The sequence below is a fragment of the Strongylocentrotus purpuratus genome, unplaced genomic scaffold (genome assembly GCF_000002235.5).
Source record: "Strongylocentrotus purpuratus isolate Spur 01 unplaced genomic scaffold, Spur_5.0 spur5_scaffold_15, whole genome shotgun sequence".
NCBI lineage: Eukaryota > Metazoa > Echinodermata > Echinoidea > Camarodonta > Strongylocentrotidae > Strongylocentrotus > Strongylocentrotus purpuratus.
In genome coordinates, this window is record NW_022145600.1 from 28,921,251 (window position 1) to 28,943,207 (window position 21,957).

At 36.6% G+C, this 21,957-nt stretch overlaps 1 protein-coding gene across 1 annotated transcript; it reads right to left on the minus strand.

Moving 5' to 3' along the window:
* Positions 1-646: 646 nt before the first annotated feature.
* LOC115917999 (rRNA N6-adenosine-methyltransferase ZCCHC4-like) lies at positions 647-16,212 on the minus strand. Its single transcript, XM_030986123.1, has 11 exons — positions 15,995-16,212; positions 13,407-13,614; positions 12,482-12,665; positions 11,657-11,748; positions 10,624-10,696; positions 9,529-9,745; positions 8,623-8,720; positions 7,654-7,778; positions 6,825-6,952; positions 6,176-6,320; positions 647-4,981 (listed from the first exon to the last, which is right to left on the minus strand). Exons 1-11 carry the CDS (start codon positions 16,080-16,082, stop codon positions 4,369-4,371), a joined length of 1,971 nt encoding a protein of 656 aa, XP_030841983.1. The 5' UTR covers positions 16,083-16,212; the 3' UTR covers positions 647-4,368.
* Positions 16,213-21,957: the final 5,745 nt, after the last annotated feature.

Genomic DNA, 21,957 nt, shown 5'->3' on the forward strand with positions numbered 1-21,957 from the left:
AATGTACCTTGATAGATATAATTTACTTATTAGATGAAAACAGTGCAGAGCGCTCAGGAGTTACATTGGAATGTTAGACTTTTAATAGGGCCTAGGGGTGTACTCACTTTTGTTGGATACTATACATGTACGCATGCACCGGACAGGATCCTCAGCATTTTTGGGAAAATAAGATTCCCCGATTTTTCCCTATTCTTATTTTTCCTGATAGAGTTTCAAAATGTGAGGATCATTCATTCATTTTACACACTAAAATGCCACCATATACATGTGTAACTTATCATCTAGTAAATGTAAATATGCTGGGAGGACACAGGCCAATAGAAGCGACTCTCTGGTGACTACTTTCTTTTGTGAAAAATAAAAATTGTAGTGATTTTTCCCCCTGATTCGAGTCATACAAATCAGGGAACTTCAGAAAAACCTTCACATTCTCTTACTTAACAACTGTTCTGAAATTGGAAATAACAATGTTGGCTTAAAACAATGACAGAAAAAAAAAATCATATACATGTATTGACATTTGTAAATCCGTCTGTTTCATTTTTCAAAGTACACACGATTAAACATCAAATTCACAGAGTTATAATTCACAAACCACAAGTTTTATTAGTAATTTAAAAAAAACAGACAGAGAGACTCAGCATTTCATAGTTGCAAATTTAGCATTTATTTCATTCGTATAGCATTACAAAAAGAATCATGTTCATTTATCCGTTTCATCTTTTAATTCTCACCGTTTACCAGGCCACTGGTTCTATCACAATACCCTGGCAATTTTGGGGCCAGTCCGAGATTAAATATTTCATACTTTGATACCAAGAGGGCAGTATAACTAAAATTAACTGCAACCTGTCAAATCACCGATGATAATGCATCAAGTACTCATGTTTAGCAAAAAAAAAAAAAAAAAAAAAACACCTTTGATTATTTATCACTCCAAAGTTAAAACTTTTCTACCATCCTAAGACTTGCACATTGTGCAATTGAAGGATGTAATATATATTGAATATGCGGGGCCCATCTCTTTACTCAGAGTCATGAGCTAATAACAATGGATAGGAAAAGATTTTGTCAGATATTACATGTGCAATGCTCAAAGGAATTGTGTTCAGAATCTTTCAATAAAACATGAATACACGGATCATATGGATTTGATATATCCCCTCCCTAAAATTGAAAAAAAATCAATCTAATGACCAATTTTAAGTACTATATTGACAAGGGTATTTGGGGGGAAAAAAATATTCAAAATACATTTGAGTTATAAACAATCAGAATTGTTAATCTTTCATCCTCATCACAATGATCACATGATTAACTACCGGTAGGCTTTTCCTACATACTCTACAGGAAATTGTGGCTATCATCTTAATCATGTTTTTATAAGAATCACATTCATGATGCTTTATCAAAACAAGTGCAACATTATATGCATACTCCAACCTGTAAGCTTCCACTAAACCTACAGCAAACTTACTACCAGGCAAACTATGGCAGGACACTGCATCTAAAGTAGTAATAATATAATGCACTCATAGTGTGGATCAGTACTGCATTGTGTAAAATCTAAGCATTCATAAATTGAGATAATGTTCATGCTTGCTTGATACAGGCTACTTTTTATAATTCTCTGGCTTGAAAATATAGAACAACAAACTGATATCTTCAGGAAAAGTTCAGGAAATTGTTTGAGACAGGTTGCTTACAGCATAAAAGAGCTTTGTGCAGTAGCTAGCATATCATATATTCAGTTGTTGTATGCTTGTTTCAGACAGCTTGCTTAAAATATATAAAATAATTTCTGAAGATGAAGTTATAGAGCAACAGATTGCTTTTTCCCCTTCAAACAATGAATATGAACAACTAAAAACAAGTGTGTACATGTACAATGAATAGTAAATCTCTAGCTGGCATTAGGCAACAAATTCATTTCAATAAGTTTGATAGTACAATCATTCTGATATGATAAGGAAATCAAAATATCATAGAAAACAACTTTCAAATAGATCTCTCGTATAAACTTCTGACTATCACATATATACGCAACTATAGAACTAGAATGCATCAGAATCAAGTACGTGTATGTAGGAGTTGTGCAACTTCATGGAGTTGCATTTAGTTGCAAATTTTTACACAAGCAGCCCATGATGGAAGACACAGTGACACACTAAAATTCTTCAAAGAGAAGACCGAGTACAAGTAAATGTGAAATTCAGTTTGTGAACTTTCTCATTATTTTCCTCCACACATAGAACACTAACAAGTACCAGAAGTAATATTATATATTTCAAGAAACACTAGAAATACTTTACAACAAGAGACCAAATTTTAACGCCATTATTCCCTTGTGTCCAGTGCGGAACAATGTTTCTGATATTCAGCAAGATTTATTAGTCAAATTCCTTCAAAATGTTGATGATTCTATAACATCATTTCACATGATTATTCTATTCTAAATAACTTGTAGGCAGTTTCTTTCAAAATCAAATTGCATGACAAGAACTCAACATAATCTCTTTACATGTACATGTACGCACTTGATGACATAACTTTGACCTAAAATATAATAATAATTATAATCCGTAGTGCATTTTATATAGTGCATAACACATTACGATATAACGTCCCTATCAATGCACAGTGCATTTCAAGGAATATTCCTACTAGGTACCCATTTACCTCACCTGGGTGGAGTGTGTGACAATTGTAGATTAACGTCTTGCCAAAGGATGTTAGTGCTGTAGCAGGGATTTGAACCCATACCTTGTGGTTTGGAGACTTATCCACTGGACTACAACACCTCTATATTCCAATATATTTCTGGACACCACATAGATTATACAGTACATAGATGTACATTCATGCATCGGCTGTATGTACATCACAATCATAGAACCACACAAGATATTTATGTTGCAGAATGTATACACTTTGTTCTGATCATCCCTAGCATGATGAAGTCTAAAGATAATTTCATGTATAACATAATTGCTTTTCTTCAGAAATACATCTACACTAAAAAAGTATTTTCTTTTACTGTTACATTGATATTGCATTCATAATAATATTAACAAGCATATCTAGAAAATTGATTTTTTTTCTCTTCAGAATAGTAGTTCTTATACTACAGGACACTCACGGTATAATGAAGTGGTTTCGTGGCCCTATGGCCCAATTTTCGTCTGACATTTAAACCCGATATTGGGTTTAAGGCTTCAAGCTTTTCTTCAAAATCAGGTTTAACAAAGAAAGTCAGTACGAGGTCTAAATTTTCCCTTTGTTAGACCAAAGTTCTAACTGAATTTAGTAGAATACAGACCATTGAGTTTGTCAGTATATTATGTAAGTATTTAATATCCTCTACTAGAATAAACACTTTCCTCGTAGGCAAGTTCTTAAACTCCAACAAATCAAAATCACTTTTCATTTAAAAGTTATGGCACTGGTTCTTTAATTTTTTCAAATCCAATATATCACCTGTGCAAATCATACTTGTATAATAAACTTTAGCTCTATGAACACATTGGTCCAATAAATCAAAATAGAATATCATTTTCATTTCTGTATCCGAAGGCATCAGCTTTACAATTCTACACATCACATATACATGAATACACACACTAGTCTGCTCTGATAATAAAGAATATGATCATAGCAATATACATTTTGGGGTTGGAGCACAAAAATATGTGACAGTTTTTGCCGTTTATACATTTTGGCTGTAGTTATAATTTTATAAACTTTTGTCAAGGCCTATGTAAAGGGCTGCACAATATCACATTTTTGGCGACTTGATTACTGTCTGCTGTAATAAAAGCTGTAGGTCCAGCAGTAGCCCAGCTAATATGTCACATAAATAGACACAAAGTGTACTACATGATTTGAAGATGTCTAATTCAGTCATTTTGAAAGAGCTTCATCGACATCTACAGTAACAGGAAGGACTTTATAATACTAGGTCCATTTGTATAGCGCTGCTAATATACGAGTATACTCTTACTGCAGTTAATACAAAGTTTCATATTATTACCCCGGCTGTAGCTGAGCCACAATAATAAGGCACTAAAGCATTCAAGGAATTCCTTCCTACCAGGTACCCACTTACTTCACCTGGGTGGAGAGTGGCAAATGTAGATTGATTAATGTCTTGCCAAAGGACATTAGTGCCACAGCGGGACTTGAACCTCAAACTCTGTGATCCATGGTCCAATGACGTATCCACCAGACCACAACACCTCTCTTTATGGAATCTGATTTTTTTCTTATGCTTATGAAAATGTATGTTCTAAATATTGTCTGGATGAAACCAAATTTGGCAGAAACCAAAAATTTGAATCAAATCAAATCAATTTTTCCTTTAAGATTTCATAGTTTTAATGTAATCTTTCTCTTCATTCTCAACTTCTCGATCCTCTCCATCAGCTTCTTCTTTTTACTCTTCAGCTTAGACATCTTCTTCCCATCAACCCTTCCCTTCCTCACATCTTGTGTTCCGATGCCACTTAAACTCGATAAAGACTGTCCCTTTCGTAAACTACGAGGGCTCTCGACCACACTGCTCTCTGTGCTGAAGCTCGACCCGTTAATGGATCCTTCAAGGATGTTATCGTTACCATCTACTTTGGATGGACATGGTGATTCCTGCATAGAAGAATCATCAGGTTGAACTGTCCTTTCAATGGCTTCATCAGGACTCTGAATGCCTTTGGTCATGGGCGTTAACTGCAGCGGTTGCAGTGGTGACAACACTGTGGCACTGATACATGGGCTTCCTAACGATCCTGGAGACTGGACTCCATTCTCACTTGGACGTTTGCTGATGGTTGGATGGACCGCTGCCCTAGGAGTCCCAACAGCTTGTTCTTCTACCGGTCTGAAATGACGCAGGACCGAAGACAGTGCAGGATTCTTCCTCTTCTTCCGCTTCGGCCATGTCAACAGCTTGCTGGCATCACTGCTAACAGCCTCCTCATATGATCTGTTAGAAGAAAACAAATAGTGAGAATTTATTTTCGTATAAATTGGATTACGCAAAGTAAAGAGGTGTATTCACAGTGCTTGACTTATGCACGTAAAGGCTACAATTTTCTAAGTCTCATCTTCTATTTATTGTTGTTAGATGAGCAAGTGTGCGCTTGTAAAAAATGACGCCTGGCTGGAATGCTCCCCAGGGAATGGAGAATGTGCATACATAGTGTGCGGGTAAGCCTGAATCCGATGACAGGGGTAATAATAGAAATCTGTATAGGGCTTTGAGAGGGCCTGCGGTCCTGAAAAGCGCTATATTAGAACGAATTATTATTATTATTCTAATGGTTACAATATGATACCAGTGGAGTAATCTGTTAAAGTGAGAAAAAGCACTACACAAATTTTTACTCAATTCAAAGACATAATCTGTAACCCTTGTTCACAGAGGCCCACAAGACAATCTGATGTGGCCCATCAAAATGGTCACAAACAAAACATAACAAAGCAAATGATTAAAGATAGTTATTTAGTTCCTGTTTTATGCTAGAATATAAGCGGAAACAAAATACACCATAACTGACCATCGGTATGAATAATGGTCTTGCAGTTTTTAAGACTATTATTGAAAGGTAATTGAAAGGACCATTATAGTAACAACCGATTCACGCCAGCAATGTCACATGTGACAGACATGAAATGCACTATCGCTGGTGTTGTTGTTATTATTATTGTTATTATTATTATTTTTATGATTATTATCATTATAATGACTACGGTATTAATTTTATTGTCATGATCATCAATTGTAGCTCTTATAACCTTACATCTCTGACTAAATATAGCCCAGAGAAAAGATAACCGGTGCAGTCTGGTCACGGAGCGTAGATAAGGGGGGTGTTTCGCAAAGACTAAGATCGACTTTAAGTTGGACTCAACTATGGCAGGCCATTCATGCCACTGGTTACTCTCACCATTGGTCTCTCAATTATGATCTTAAGGTAATATATTTTCATTCAATAATGAACTATCAAAACATGTAAATTCTGTAAATTTGTGACCACGATTTGTACATCCCTTGAAAAATCAATGCCAGAAATGGTTAGAGGAACTAGTGGCCTGAACGACCTGCCATAGTTCAGTCCAACTTAAAGTCAATCTAAGTCTTTGTGAAACACTCCCCAGATCACCAACAATTTCCTACCTTTTTTTGGATGATGACGACGATCTCTTTGGACAGTCTCTCCTCTTGTGGTCGAGAGCTCCACACACATGGCAACCAGCTTGGACCTTACCGCAGTCATGAGTCGCTAACTCACACATGTTACACTTGGTACAGTGGCTGAAGGCTGATGGGTAAGGATATGGAATATGATTAATTCAAATTATCTTAATTATAACTGGCAATCATTTTTATTCCTCTCATATCATGTATGTTGTCTTGAATTTCACTTGAAAACTATTATTTCATGCGTATGGCAAATGGAGGTGAATAAAGAAGCCATGCACAATAGAGGCCCATATGTATGTTATAAGATGCAGAAATGAAAAGTGCACTACGCTTACATCATTTCATTTGGTTGCCGTGGTTTCCCTTTCCATTTGATCTATTTAATAATCAATCCATGCTCATTTTGGTGGGCCTTTAACATTTGTTCCTTTAAAGGGGGACAATCCTTGCAAAAAAAGAGGTAACTTATGTATGTCATAAGATACCAAAACAAGAAGTGCACTACGCTTACATCATTTCATTTGGCTGTAGTCAACCAACCATGCTCATTTTGGTGGGCATTCTTACATTTGTTCCTTTAAAGGGTGACAACTCTTGAAGAAAAAGAAGAAGACAGACTTACATGGCTTAACACATTTGTTGCAGATCTCACAGTGGGTGTATGTTGTACCGTTCTTAGACGGGCATTCCTGGCACTTGGAGCAGTGGATGTTCTCAGCTGCTACATAGCGATGGCATTCCTTACATAATCTGAAAAATAGAACAAAGAAATATTCAAATCTCAAGAAAAAACAGCAGCAGCAGTGGTTGTAGAAATAAGAAGAAAATACATTTAATGAAAGTAGTAATGGTATATTTTAGGCCTAGTATATTTGATTCTTATTATTTCTGTCTGTATTTACTAGTTAAATTATAATTTGCCAGGCATCTTCACCTTCCCCCAAATCTTCAGAAATTTCTTTATCTAAAGCATGAACCCCAATTTTATTGCAAAAGAAAATTAATAACAACTTCTTATATACATGAACACGGATAACACATAAACAACAACTAGAAGAATGAGTTGATGTCCACATAATGAATAAGAGGTTCATGAAACAAAAATCAAGATAACCTAAGAGAGAGAGAGAGAGAGAGAGAGAGAGGGCAAAGGAGAGAGTGAGCTATAATCAGACAGCATCAAGTCGAATAAACAATTTTTTTAAGTAACAACGACCTTTGCAACAGCTTTTGACAAATGCCATTCTTGCATTTAAGATTACACACCATACAGTCTTAACAGTTGTTCATACATTTCTTGGCATTTGTTTACTAAAGAAATGTCAGTACAATGAGACATTTATACAGTCCAACATTCATACCTCACTTTTATAATAAATGGCATACAAGATAAATGTGCATGTATCAAGAGTCATGCACTTTCTCTAATATATCAGAAAGCTTGGTCCCACCTGTATCCTTCAGATGTTGGTAGTTCTATCTTGGCTGGATCAAGGTTTGTAAAGATCCTGACTGGTGATCCTTTCTTCTTGGCATCTGGTCCTCCTTTAAACAGAGGATGGTTGTCGTAATCCACCTGGAAAAAAAGATACCAAGCATGGTCAGAATGTTTATCTGGATGAAAGTTTCTCAGAGACTTCTATGTTCAGGGCTATTCCGTGATGGAAAATTGAACGACAAATTCTTAATTTAAGTTTTGGTCAGCCTTACTCGATGAAAAATTGGTAAGGTTTCTTTGATTTTAGCTGACCAACAGCAAAATACTAACAGTTCGAAGGTGCTGCCAACTTGTTAACTCTCCCGGTGCAATATTGAACAAAGGAGAGGTACAAGTAATACACACTGGGGCCAGGACGTACATATCGCTTGCAACAGGCATGCGTAAGACTGATGTAAAACCTATGAAACTCCATGAGATTGCACTGGAACAAGCTAGGAATGGCTACTATCTGGGTTTGCTATATATTCAAAATAAGGAATATCATCTAGATATGTAGACCACAATGACTGTGAAATCCTGGACAGGCTATCACAAATTTAAAAATTCCCCTTTTTTCCCCCTTTCTTTTTTCCCAGGGGGGGGGGGGGTGGGGTGGCCCCCCACCCCCCCCCCCCCCCACATGTATCTTTTTCGCTACCAACACAGTAAATAGGCATTTACACAATGCATGTTACTAGAAATGACAAACAATAAATGTTTTATTCATTTTCTATACCAAGAATGCGATATAACTGTTAGCAATAGTACATGTATGAAGGCAAAGATTGGCTTAAAAACAATTGTTTTTGTCAATGATTATATTACCAAACACTACCAACGGAATGTAGTACTACTGATCATCTTTACGACTGTAATATGAGAACCCCTTACAATAACTATGCCCCCCTCCCGACCCCTTTCCCCATGATAGATTACCTACCTTATAATCAAGCATTTTAAATCCTTGTAGACCCTCTATGATTCTGTGCTCCAAGAAATATGGAAATATCCACATCACAGGAAGAGATCGACTGACATCTAAAATGAGACAAAATAGTATTCATTATCACATGTAAATATATATAAGATGGATTATTTTACCTCTTCATGGGATTATTTAATTAAATAAAGTAATAAACAACTAACTTAATGTTAATTTACTAAGGATTAGGAGGTTAGGATATTCAGATCATAAACATATACCATTTACCAATTTCCCCATTTTTTTCCTTCGTAACCTTCAATCTTAAGAGCTTTGTTTTGTTGTTGATATAGACACAATGTATCTCCTATGGAACTAAGCTTTACCATGGAAGGTCTCTCTCTTTTTTCAGGAAGAATAGCACAGCCATTCATAGTCCTAATACATTGGTCAAATGATCAACTAACAATTTTCTGGGCATGATATACCAATAGACTTGACTCTTGGAACAAGAAATAGGATCTTTTGAATATTCAAATTTTGGGTATGCTATATTCTGGGTAAACAGTTTTTCCTTAAGTGTTTCTCTCTCTCTATATATATATATATATGTCATATGAATTGTTCAGTATATGGTGAATGTCTTTGGGTTTTTTCCTACTTTTTACAAACAAAGTCCCAAGCAGACCTTTTCTGGATGTTGATGTTTTTTTCTGCTGCTTTTTTTTTTTTATCGCAGAGGTAACATGTCTTGCCTTTTGTGCCACCATCCAGGAGGGATCTTTTAGTGTTTTTTTTTTTTTTAATGACATTTTTTTTTAATGAGAAGAAAGATATATATACCAATAAAAGTATGGAAAAAGTTGATGTGTGCAAGCAAAATAATAAAATTCTTCTTAATTAATTTGACATCTCTTGACCTACGTGTGACATTTGACCTCCACATCTCCATGATCCACTTGACCCCTGACGCTAGGGCATCCACCATACCCCCGAAGGGTGGGTCCGTTACCATGACGACCCCTTCACCATCGTCTCTTGTCAGGAACTCCCTGCATGACTCCTGACTCTGGGCACCATCCAGGAAGTAATGGTTGAACATGTTGTACCGGCAGAACTGGGAGGGCGGATAGAACTGGCCCTGAAAACACAATAGGAGACAGAACAAGGATATTAAACAGAACTCTTATTGTTAGCACACGTATATTGGAAGTGCTATGTAAACTTACAGAATGTGAATAAAAATTGAGAATGAAAAAATCAAGGAAGAAGTAGTTGAACACATTGTCTCAGTGCAACTGAGATGGCAGATAGAACTGAATCTGGAAACATAGTGAAGGTAGAAGACAGAATAACGACACTGTTCAGAATTATCATGTGCAATTCAAATTCTTTAAATGAGAATAAAAATAACAAAATTAGAAACATTTTTATTGCAAAATGCATCAATTAAAGTGTAAGGGAAAAACAAACTAAATCACTTTAACTCATAGCCTGCCATATGGCTGCATGCACACTATCGTTATAGTGCTTTGTACATGCTAGAGGGCCATCGCTTGAGTGCCGTGTGCGTGCAATGCACCATTCGTAATAGCAGTTATTGTTCATGCTCATTGGACTGTGCTGTGTATTTTGCACTTGCTATTCATAGAACCATCGCGTTAAACAGATTATCTCCAAAACAACCTGGCACGGGGGGATTTGGGGCTTGGCACAATGGGGATTAGCCCTGTGGCATGATAAGAGTTAAGGAGCTGCTGCCCCCCCCCCCCCCCCATTACAGGAACTGAAACATTACCATTACCCCTAGCATTACTCCATAATGTGTACAAAATCAAGAAGGGGACCTAGCCTATCTCCTGTGCCCCGCCCCCCCCCCCCCCCCCCCACACACACAGAGCAACATTGTGCCTGTACACCTATGTTTTGGAATAGGGTTAGTTACAGTGATATTTCAGATAGGAATAACAGTACAGTGATCCATGTAGATGACATCTGCATCTGTACTCATATACTTACAAATCTGTGATCGATATCAAGTAGCAGACTCTCTAGACCTGATGAAGTATCGGCCATGATTTGTTCATGTAGCCTAAACAAAACAAAGGTGAGTAAAATGGAGAAAATGATCAGAAATCATGAAGTAATTAACTCTTGTTTTACCTGTGTCACACATATGTGACAAAGAATCTAGGTTTTAATGATTAGTCATTGCTCCCCTGGAAGTCTTTATGTGGTGTTATTGTTTAAAGGGATCCGGTAACTTTGTCTTAGATTCTTAAAAAAAATCCTTGATTTAGCTCATGTTGCAATGATATAACAAACCTTTAGGTCAGTCATGAACCCCATGACATTTACAAGCAGATCGCCTGTCTGATTATCAAGATATTAATGATTGAAAATCGAAATCAAATTTTGCGTTAGCCAAAAGGTTTTCATAACACTACAGTCTATGGGAAAAAAACAAGTATGGAAAACCGGTTACTCAAAGGTTTCTACTTTTTTGAGGCACTTCTTGATCATTTTGAAGCACAATTTTTTAGGGCTTCAATATAACACCATATCACAGACACTGATAACATGTAGGGCCGTGCATCTCAGATATAACATTGTTAAACGATCTCTTTTACGCACAAATTAAGCATTCTAAATATCAAAGAAAAATTTGTTATAGTGACATAGTGTAATGGTGTTATCCTTTTCAATACTTTATATATGCCCAAACTGAGCGAAAACAAGTTCAGTGTGCTTGGGGAAGACACTTGATTTTCTGTCGATGAATAAATACCTTACCATACCTCACCTTACCTATTCAAGTCTATCTGCACTAGTTTGGCCATGAGAGATTAGACCTCCCTGCATGGTCACTGACAGGTGGTTATCTCATCAAATCAGCTCTCGATTAGCATAAGAAAAAGGGAACCATGGGGGACCAATGGTAACCCCTTAGGCATTGTTTGCTATATAGAGGGCGCACGTAGCTATAAGTAGTGCAGTTGGGCTTTAATAAATGAAGTAGTTTTGGTCAAGTTTAACGTAAATGTCATCTTACCTTGGAACACCTACACATAGTACTCTCTTGAAGCCCAGAGCTTTCACTGTCTGGATGAAGAATGCCACTGCCTTGGTGGAAAATAGGTATTGCTGTGGAGAAAGAAATTTATTAAAAGTTATTATTTAACTCCTAAAATGACCTACCCAATCAAAATGGGAGCAAAGGAATTCGGCAATCAAATCGAGTTACCGTAGGCAAACTTTTTGGTGACAGGTAAAACATTGCACAATGATTTAGTCTACACAAATCTTAATGGGGTGAGCAAATTTCCTTTTTTGTTGGGGGGGGGGGGGGGGGGAATCATTTCAGGAAAAAAAGAAAGAAAATTCTACGCCTGGATTAGACAAACATTATAGTGTTCAATTTCACCTTAAAATAGAAGAGTTCTGTATTTTAGCCCAAAATGAGCAGTAATTGTCAAACCAGAAACTTCAATGGGCATGAAATGTTCCCAACTTTTGGTGGGGATTCTCAAACGTTTTGTGATGTGAAATTTGTGATGTGAAATAATTGAATCACAACTGACACAACACTAAAAGTTTGCATGGCGCAAAATTTTCTGGACATGAAAGTTGCTCTCAGTTTACAAACTGCAGTTATAGAGTACTTAAAAATGTAACGGTATTGGTATTCAGTATTGATGTAGGTTCTAAAATGATTGCTCATTTATAATTCTATCGTGAAAAAGGTGATCTTCACTGTAAGTGACACAATAATTGGGATTAACTTCTTCTTTTCATGAATCATTGCTTGACGGTAAACCACCTTCTGTATTGTGGGCCTACATTCTACAGCCCTGTATCTTTCATAAAAGAGACTCACCGCATTGGTTTTGTTATTCTCAATAGCCTCCATCAGATAGCTGGGTTTTGCCAAGTCTGGGTTAGTGATTCCCTTCTTGGTGCGATGTTTTATGTGATCAGGCTGTTCATCTGGTAGGATGAGCAGCTGGCAATCATAACAGAATGTTCTCTCATCCTCAGCAAGGCTCTCTGTTGTGATGAATCTAAAGAGGGGAAAGTTTGCAAAATATTTGACTGTAAAAGCATCAATTCTACCATATACAGTTAATAATTTGATTGTGGTACGGTCAAACCTGCTTTAGTGACCACTTGTGTAGAAAGACCACCTGTCTACAAAAACCACATTCTTTGTTTCCCTTGAAAATGGTTTCTCATTAAAACATGTACTAAAGGAACCTGTACATAAAGACAATCTGCCTTTAAAGACCACTTTCCTTGTCTCCCTAGGGTGGTCTTTATAGACAGGTTTCACTTTATTATAAGATGTATCCTCCATGATAGACCTCACATCAAGTCATCAACAAACATCTGTCACACGTGACACTTATGGTGCTAGAGTGGTATTACTTCAGGTTTAGCATAGCTCGATATTCATTGATTTATTAAGCAATAACTATCTGCTAAGCCCAATGGGGTTATCATTTCTTCAAAACTAATCAATGAACAGAACATGGATACAAATAAAAAGTTGTTTCATAATAGAAAAACAGTGTTTTTAATATTATATTTCAATACACATTGTATACTACATGTAATCATGTATAAGCAATAAGATTTTTTGGACATTTTTGTTTCTTTCAATTGTGACATTATCTTTGTTAAGGCTACTAAAGGAAATCCAATAAAGTTTGTTTTTGTGCTAGAAACTTTGTGATTAGTAATTACATTGTATAATCTATAAAAAAATAAAACATAAAATCATAACTGTAATATGCTTTACAAACCTTTGGTAATAATCCTCCTGCCGTTTCCAGGGTTGTCTGGAGCGGTTGTACTCCTCTCTCATCTGTTGCTTGAAGTCTGAGACGATCTCAGCATTGGTGTGGAGCTGGAAGAACCCACAGTCCTTCCTATCTCTGCAGGCCGAGCAGGCATAGTAGCGTTGGCTTGTGTCCTTGCCTGGGGTGAATCGCTCAAACAGAAGGGTTGGTCCTGTTAAGGGAAATTAAAAGAAAGTTGTATGTATTAAAATAATATATAGATATCCATGCAGCATAGACAAGCTTGTTATTGGGAATTTCTTTCTTTAATTAGATTGTTAATTCATAAGTCACCATATTTTCTTTTATACTGTCATTACACCCTGCAAGTTTGGTTGGTGTAGCTTTGGTACGAAAAATGGCAACAGTCTTGATTTGTTGACACAATAACAAAAAAGATTTCGTCTTTATTTCATATTAATCGTGTCAAAAATCTACCTTGCCAATGGCTCATGTATTGTAATGAGCGATTGTGACTTTCTGTGCTGTGTCAGTGTGTAACTTTTGCATAGACTCTACATGTACTCTTTAATCCTAGACTTTCTTGTTGTAGATCTAGACAACATTCATTGACAATTGATTCAAAATTTTCTTTTCTTCCATTATTAAACATAAGATTATCTTTTTCTTCCATTATTGAACATGTTAAATAACATTCAGTTCACACATTTATACAAAGATAATGAACTCATGATTCTGAAATCTGAATTATTGCTAGGGAGGCCAATGCCCGGGCGTAAGGCTTCTACGCCTACGATTTGTGCGCTCGTCGTCCAAGTCAGAAAATTACCAGAAGAAAAAAAAAGGGAAAAAAAAGAAAACAAATATCTATGGAATAAAATGTATAACAAATACACAATTACACACTCCACAACATACCTATAATCACGGATCTGTAACAGTCTTTCACCCTTTGTTGACGATCTTGCAGATTTTGACGTATTTTGATCCAATAATTGCGCTAGCAGACGAAAATAACGGACGCACAAGAGAAACTAGAAGGGTCCTAGAGGGCGATGAGGTTAGCTCACTAAAATCCTTCTCAATGACTGAAGGTAGAGCCTAAAAATATGGAACCAATTTAATATCAAAGAACTTTTGATAGAGATTAACATATCAGTTGTGCACAAATGTCACTTTTAACAACTAGAAAATATAACGAAAAACGATCATATCTTTTTAATTGCAGATTTTTACAAACTGCACATACGAAGGTAGATAGAGTACGATGTTTTTGTCAATCTTGCGTTGGTTTGAGCCCCATAGCTAGAGCCATCTCAAATTGGGGTGGAAAACTGTGAACAGAGACATGATTGTTCGAGCCCCAAATTGAAGTCTTGCGACATCATTATATGAATATGTATGAGCTCCGGTCTCATCGCGCGCAAAACAAATTTGACGTAGTCTCACACATAGTACCTTATTCTCAGCACTAGGTCAGTGTCGTGCAGTAATGTATGAGAAGTGTAAAAAAAGACATTTCAGTAAAAAAAAAAAAAGTGAGCAGTCTATACTCCAATTGAGAAGTGTAATGAATGCCATGATTTGAACGTGTGTGTTTTAGTGTATGATATCATCATATGGTTAGTGAGAGAGAGAGAGAGAGAGGGAGAGAAATATCTCCGTCAGTACACGTCTATCAATGCGTGCAGTCCTATTGACTATGTTTGATTCCGTATTGTGTTCGCTGCAACTGTTGGATTTATCGATCGTATTGTGTTCGCTGCAACTGTTGGATTTTGCAGTGTCAGATTGATCTTTACTCATGAGGAAATAATTGGAATACATATCAAAACTAAGGTAGGCCTATTTATTTATTTCAATAATTTTCTTAATTTACAATGAGTGGTTTTCGAGCTTTCTCTTTTGACCCTCCATGCCGTGGCATGGCTAGCATGGCTCGATTGCGGCTTGCATGCAATTACCGTACCTGGACGGCCTGCAGTACTGTGTCGGTGTGTGCGACTAATTCAAGGCTAGCCGGTGATGATGAATGTACTTTCGCGCGAAGTTTTGAACTTGTTGTCCGGGCAATGACCATGATGACACGCCCATTCCCTCGGGCCTGTCTAATTCTCGACGTAATTTTTGGGACCATGAAATTGATTGTTTCAAGGCTCTTACGTACGACATGGCGTAGAAGGAAGCTCATAGGAACTAGCTGGATATCTCCTATTTTATGGAACTTCTGGAGTCAGCAGATGGGTGAGTTTTCTTAGTGAAAGAAAATGCTTTCTTTTAATGTTTGTTTTATTATAAACAAATCAGTAATTAAAAAGTTAGATTTGGGCATTGGCCTCCCTATTATTGCCATGTTGGCAATCATGACCCTCGTACATTTTCATTAGTAAGCATTAATATAATTGTGGCTTGTGCAATAATCAGACTTTATACCCCCCCCCCCCCCCCACACACACACACAGCATGATTTAATGTGTACAAAGTCAGGCCAAGAGAATGGTGCAAACTCTTTCCTGCAGATCAAGACACGTAACCCTGACTTGGCCTGCGCTTGTCCCCAGCCGAGACGGGGGACGAGAGCTTGAGCTTACCGTGTGGACAGTGCGGTGCCTTGCTCAACACATCTTCATCAACGCAGACATCTATTCCGCAATGACTCGAAGAAACGGCAGCACACATCCTGCTTGTGTTGTTTAGAATGGGTTTTCAAATTCTATATTTCTATTTCTATCTTGTTATCTGCGACTGAACAATATGAATTAAGCCAACTCTCAGCGTTCATTCATTCATTCACGCTTTTCAACCCCATCCGCCGCACCGTGCAAATTTGGGTAGCGTACTAAGGTGCCAAGGTACCGGTATTGCGGCCTCATGAATAAACATGAGTATATGACGTCACGAACTCACTACGAACTCGCCACGCCTACTCTACCCCCCTTACCATTTAGCGGCTATCTATGTTAACGTTGTCGCCTCTATAATCTATTTTTGTTGTACGTACGGCCGTACCTACACCCCGACTATATATATATACCTACCTATATACCTACATATACTTACCTACCTACCTACCTACCTACCTACCTATATATTATGTCTCATTTTGAAGAAATTCAGTCATTAATTGTTCTCGCTCATATATTAGTAACTCCATATATATAATATATCCTAGCTTGATAGCACCCCTCCATTAATTATATTGAGCAATAGAAATATTAACTCCATCACTATCCATCATTTAAACTTGCTCGAACTTCATCCAACCTAGCACCTCCTCTATTACCCCCTCCATATTAAGCCTTAGAAATATTAACTCCATCTATCTCCATCATTTAAACTTGCTCGAACTTCATCCGACCTAGCACCTCCTCTATACAGCCTAGCACCCCCTCCATTGAGCCTTCGAAATATTAACTCCATCTATCTCCATCATCTAAACTTGTTCGAACTTCATCCAGCTAGCTAGCCTAGCACCCCCTCTATACAGCCTTGCACCCCCTCGAATGAGCCTATCCATCTATCTCCATCATTTAAACTTGAACTACATCCATATAGCACCTTCTCTATACAGCCTAGAGCGACCATTAAGCTTGCATGTTTTCAGACCTAGCTATTACGATAATGTGTATCTGTCCAACCTAGCTTGCACCAACGATATCCTGGCCCCTATATAGCAACAACTCCATTTGTAGCTATTGGTATACGGGTAATTTAACAGAACCAATTTCATTATCTTTCATCAATTATATCTAGCTAGGTGAAGGATTTGAAATGTGATTTTAAAGATATTCTTTCATAATCAGTAATGCAGGATCATACATGCACTTTTCTTTTCCCTCTCAAGACTTACATTACCATACACCTCACTGGTTATCAGTTGAGAAACGGGTCATCCCGGTAACAAAGTAATTTGCGTTCTAAAAAGTCAGAAAATCAGTAACTGAATAAGTGAAATTAGAGACATATCTGAAAATTATTAACTAATTATGAATTTCTAAATATTACAAATTTGCAAAGTGATGACACTGCCTGGCTTCCACATTTTCTACATACCTATTCCAAATATACATATTCATGTTCAGCATGGATAATTTTGAATGGTTTTGAAAGACCTTGAATGGATCATACCGGTAACTGTTTTTATATTGTTGTCGAGTTTTCTCGAACTGATGTGTTTCATTTTTCCATTTTCATAGCAAATAAGTTATTTTTAACTGGAGTATGTATTCATTAAGATATACTCATAATACTTTCAAAGCTTTGAATAATACCTCGCACAAAAGTACACAGATTTTGCAAACGAACACACTCCAGCACACACCCTAGGTTAATTAAGTCCAACATGTTATTTCACATACGGCAACAGAACATTCTCATCATCTGACCCTGTACTCTGGCACTCTTGGTCAACCGAAATTACAAAAATATAATGTTCAAGACAGCTCATAGTCACTTGCCAGTTTTCAAATATGTAATTTATTGTAACGAACCTGTGACTGCCAACTACATGTATGTTTTCTTTCCCTTCAAATTTTGTTGAATCTTACTTTGTCATAGAGTCAACTCTGCTCAGTCAAGTAATCGTAAGTCAAAGGTTTTTAAAGTCCTGCTCTTCATTTTCCATTGCTTTTTTTTTTACCCAAGTCAGATTTTGTCTAGGTGAAATCTATATTTTTTCTATAGTCCCAACGGATTCGACTATGACAGAGTGAAGTGTACATGTCACTAATTTGTTTAAAGTGAATGGAGAACAATTATTATTATCATTATTATTGATCTAGCAATTATGCAATTGATAGAAAGATCTTCACTTCACACCACCTTCTACACCATCCAGCCACGCACAATAAATATAAAGTATAATATAAGGATTAAATCAATTTCAAATAATTGGATTATAAGTATTGTTTTATTTAAAAAACAATGTACAGAAAAAAAAACCATGACTGCATAATTGTCTTAATTTTAAAGATACAGTACATGTATTAGGTGACTGATTTGCATGAATAAAATTCAATAAAAGGAGTACACAAAAAAAATCAAATAGTAACATTTTTGTGGTGTTCGGAGTTGAACTAGCTACAAGCATATTTGAAGGTATATTGTCCCCCTTTTATTAGTTAGTGTAATTTTAAAACCATTCATATTCCTCAAAAACCTGCAGATTTCATTGATTATTATCCTGCACCCAATTCTCACAATACATCTGAAGTGATTGCACCTGTTTTACGTGCATCATAATATGTGTTTCTATGATAAAGACATCATTTTATTCTTTTTGTGTGTGCCTTGCCTTTACTTTTTTATGTATGTTTATAAGGTTCTTGCAAGCACTGCATCACTAATCAGCATGCCTGCAAAATGCATAAAATTGTTATGCTTTTGGTTCCAAAAATATGCTGAGAAAAACCCTATTTTTTAAAGTTATTTCATCAATATTTCTTGAAATTCTTTTACTATTCAGAAAAATATCTTACATAAATATTTGAGGTTATATTTCATATTAATTTCAGAGTCCTTTTTTTGGTTGCATTATTGGAGTGTTCCAAAACTGGGCAAAAATATAAAACAGGGGAAACGCTCTCGGCGGTGTCACCTGCATTACACAATTCAATATGATTAAAAATTGAGGTTAGGACATTATTTATAGGCAGGGTGGCCCGTTAGCAGGCCCCCCAAATTGAAATCCTCTGAATACAATCGGCATTTGAAGTGAATATTGACTTAGAATCACCAAAGAAATTATTTACTCTAATTTTTACCAAGATTGATATCTTTAATGAAATAGGAACAAAAACCAAAAATTGATTTATTAAGTCTCATATTAAGTTGTGAAAACATAATCCAAGTCTACTGACCTAAAATATCCTTGACTTTGTGACCTGGAAGTTGTGTCATATGATTTGTGATACTTGATAATCCTTGGGTACAAGTTTCATGGAATTTAAACAAACACTTTTGAAATCATGATAACATTAAACAGGTCAACGCAAAGCGTAGCATCCCCTCGCAGGGTACAAATGGCCTATATACATCAGAACATTGGACTATATATAATTAATAGGCAAGAAACCACAATTTCACATATATAATTAGGTGTTTTGCATATTTAATGAGCTATGATTGGTGATACTTATTAACCCTTATGTTCAAGTTTCATGGAATAGGAATGTATACAAAATTATGATAAAAATTCAAAATCTTAACCTTTGGTCAAGTTTTGATGTTGATGCTACAACATACTTGAGTCAAAGTTTGTTCACCTGAAATGACCTTTGACTTTGCAACCTTAAATTCTACTCACATGATTGGGGATACTTTACAACCTCTATGTTCAAGTTTCATGGAAGAAGATTATACACTTTTAAAATTATGTTAAAAATTCAAAAACCTAACCCCGGGTTAAGTTTTTGATCATGATGCCACAACAGTCTAATTGTTTAAATCTGAAATGACCTTTCACCCTGACTTTGTGACCTGAAATTGTACTCACATCATTGGAGATTCTAGATAACTCTTTAATCTATGTTTCAGTGAATAAGAACTTACACTTTAAAAAATTCAAAAACTTGACCTGTTGACGCCGCTGCCGTCAACGGAAAAGCGGCGCCTATTTCCAAGTATCAAGTATTTTGTCCATTTATATGTTTTGATAAATATTCTTACTAGTATTTTGAAGTTGCAAAAGAACTTTGCCACTAATTCTCAAAATATCTTCCTTATTATGTGGGGGGGGGGGGCTATCAAAGATTCACTTTTGTTTGTTTAGGCATGTTCCATTTTGTCAAATTTGGAATAATAATTTGCCCATGACATCTGGGCGAAAAACGTATGTAAATGTATTGAAATCAATTTCCTAGTAGTCATGGCACAATCAGCATAAATACGATCTAACAATATTATCAAATAATAGTAATAATAGCATACGGTACTTATATAGCGCATATCACAATATGTCTCTATGCGCTGTAGGAAAGAGTAAGAAGGAAAGGTGGATAGATTAACATAAGAGAAATTTAAGATATGCTCAACATACTAGGCTGTATAGAGGAGGTGCTAGGTTGGATGAAGTTAGTGTAATTAAGTTTAAATGATGGAGATATAGTTATTTTTCCAAGGCTCAATGGAGGGGGTGCTAGGCTGTATAGAGGAGGTGCTAGGTTGGATGAAGTTCGAACAAGTTTAAATGATAGAGATAGATGGAGTTAATATTTCTAAGGCTTAATATGGAGGGGGTGCTAGGCTGTATAGAGGGGGTGCTAGGTTGGATGAAGTTCGAGCAAGTTTAAATGATGGAGATAGATGGAGTTAATATTTCTAAGGCCTATTATGGAGGGGCTGCTAGGCTGTATAGAGAGGGTGCTAGGCTGGATGAAGTTAGTGCAATTAAGTTTGAATGATGGAGATATAGTTATTTTTCCAAGGTTCAATGGAGGGGTGCTAAGCTGTATAGAGGAGGTGCTAGGTTGGATGAAGTTCGAACAAGTTTAAATGATGGAGATAGATGGAGTTAATATTTCTAAGGCTTAATATGGAGGGGGTGCTAGGCTGTATAGAGGGGATGCTAGGTTGGATGAAGTTCGAACAAGTTTAAATGATGGAGATAGATGGAGTTAATATTTCTAAGGCCTATTATGGAGGGGGTGCTAGGCTGTATAGAGAGGGTGCTAGGCTGGATGAAGTTAGTGCAATTAAGTTTGAATGATGGAGATATAGTTATTTTTCCAAGGCTCAATGGAGGGGTGCTAGGCTGTATAGAGAGGGTGCTAGGCTGGATGAAGTTAGTGCAATTAAGTTTAAATGATGGAGATATAGTTATTTTTCCAAGGCTCAATGGAGGGGGTGCTAAGCTGTATAGAGGAGGTGCTAGGTTGGATGAAGTTCGAACAAGTTTAAATGATGGAGATGGAGGGGGTGCTAAGCTGTATTGAGGAGGTGCTAGGTTGGATGAAGTTCGAACAAGTTTAAATGATGGAGATGGATGGAGTTAATATTTCTAAGGCTTAATATGGAGGAGGTGCTAGGCTGTATAGAGGAGGTGCTAGGTTGGATGAAGTTCGAGCAAGTTTAAATGATGGATAGTGATGGAGTTAATATTTCTATTGCTCAATATAATTAATGGAGGGGGTGCTAGTTACTAATATATGAGCGAGAACAATTAATGACTGAAGTTCTTCAAAATGAGACATAATATATATAGGTAGGTAGGTAGGTAGATAGGTAGGTAGGTAGGTAAGTATATGTAGGTATATAGGTAGGTATATATATATAGTCGGGGTGTAGGTACGGCCGTACAACGAAAATAGATTATAGAGGCGACAACGTTAACATAGATAGCCGCTAAATGGTAAGGGTAGAGTAGGCGTGGCGAGTTCGTAGCGAGTTCGTGACGTCATATACTCATGTTTATTCATGAGGCCGCAATACCGGTACCTTGGCACCTTAGTACGCTACCGTCGCAAATTTGAATTAATACGGCGTCTGTGAAAAGGCAAAATAATTATGAAAAATTACCAATTACAACATCGATAACACAAAAAAAAAACCGAAAATG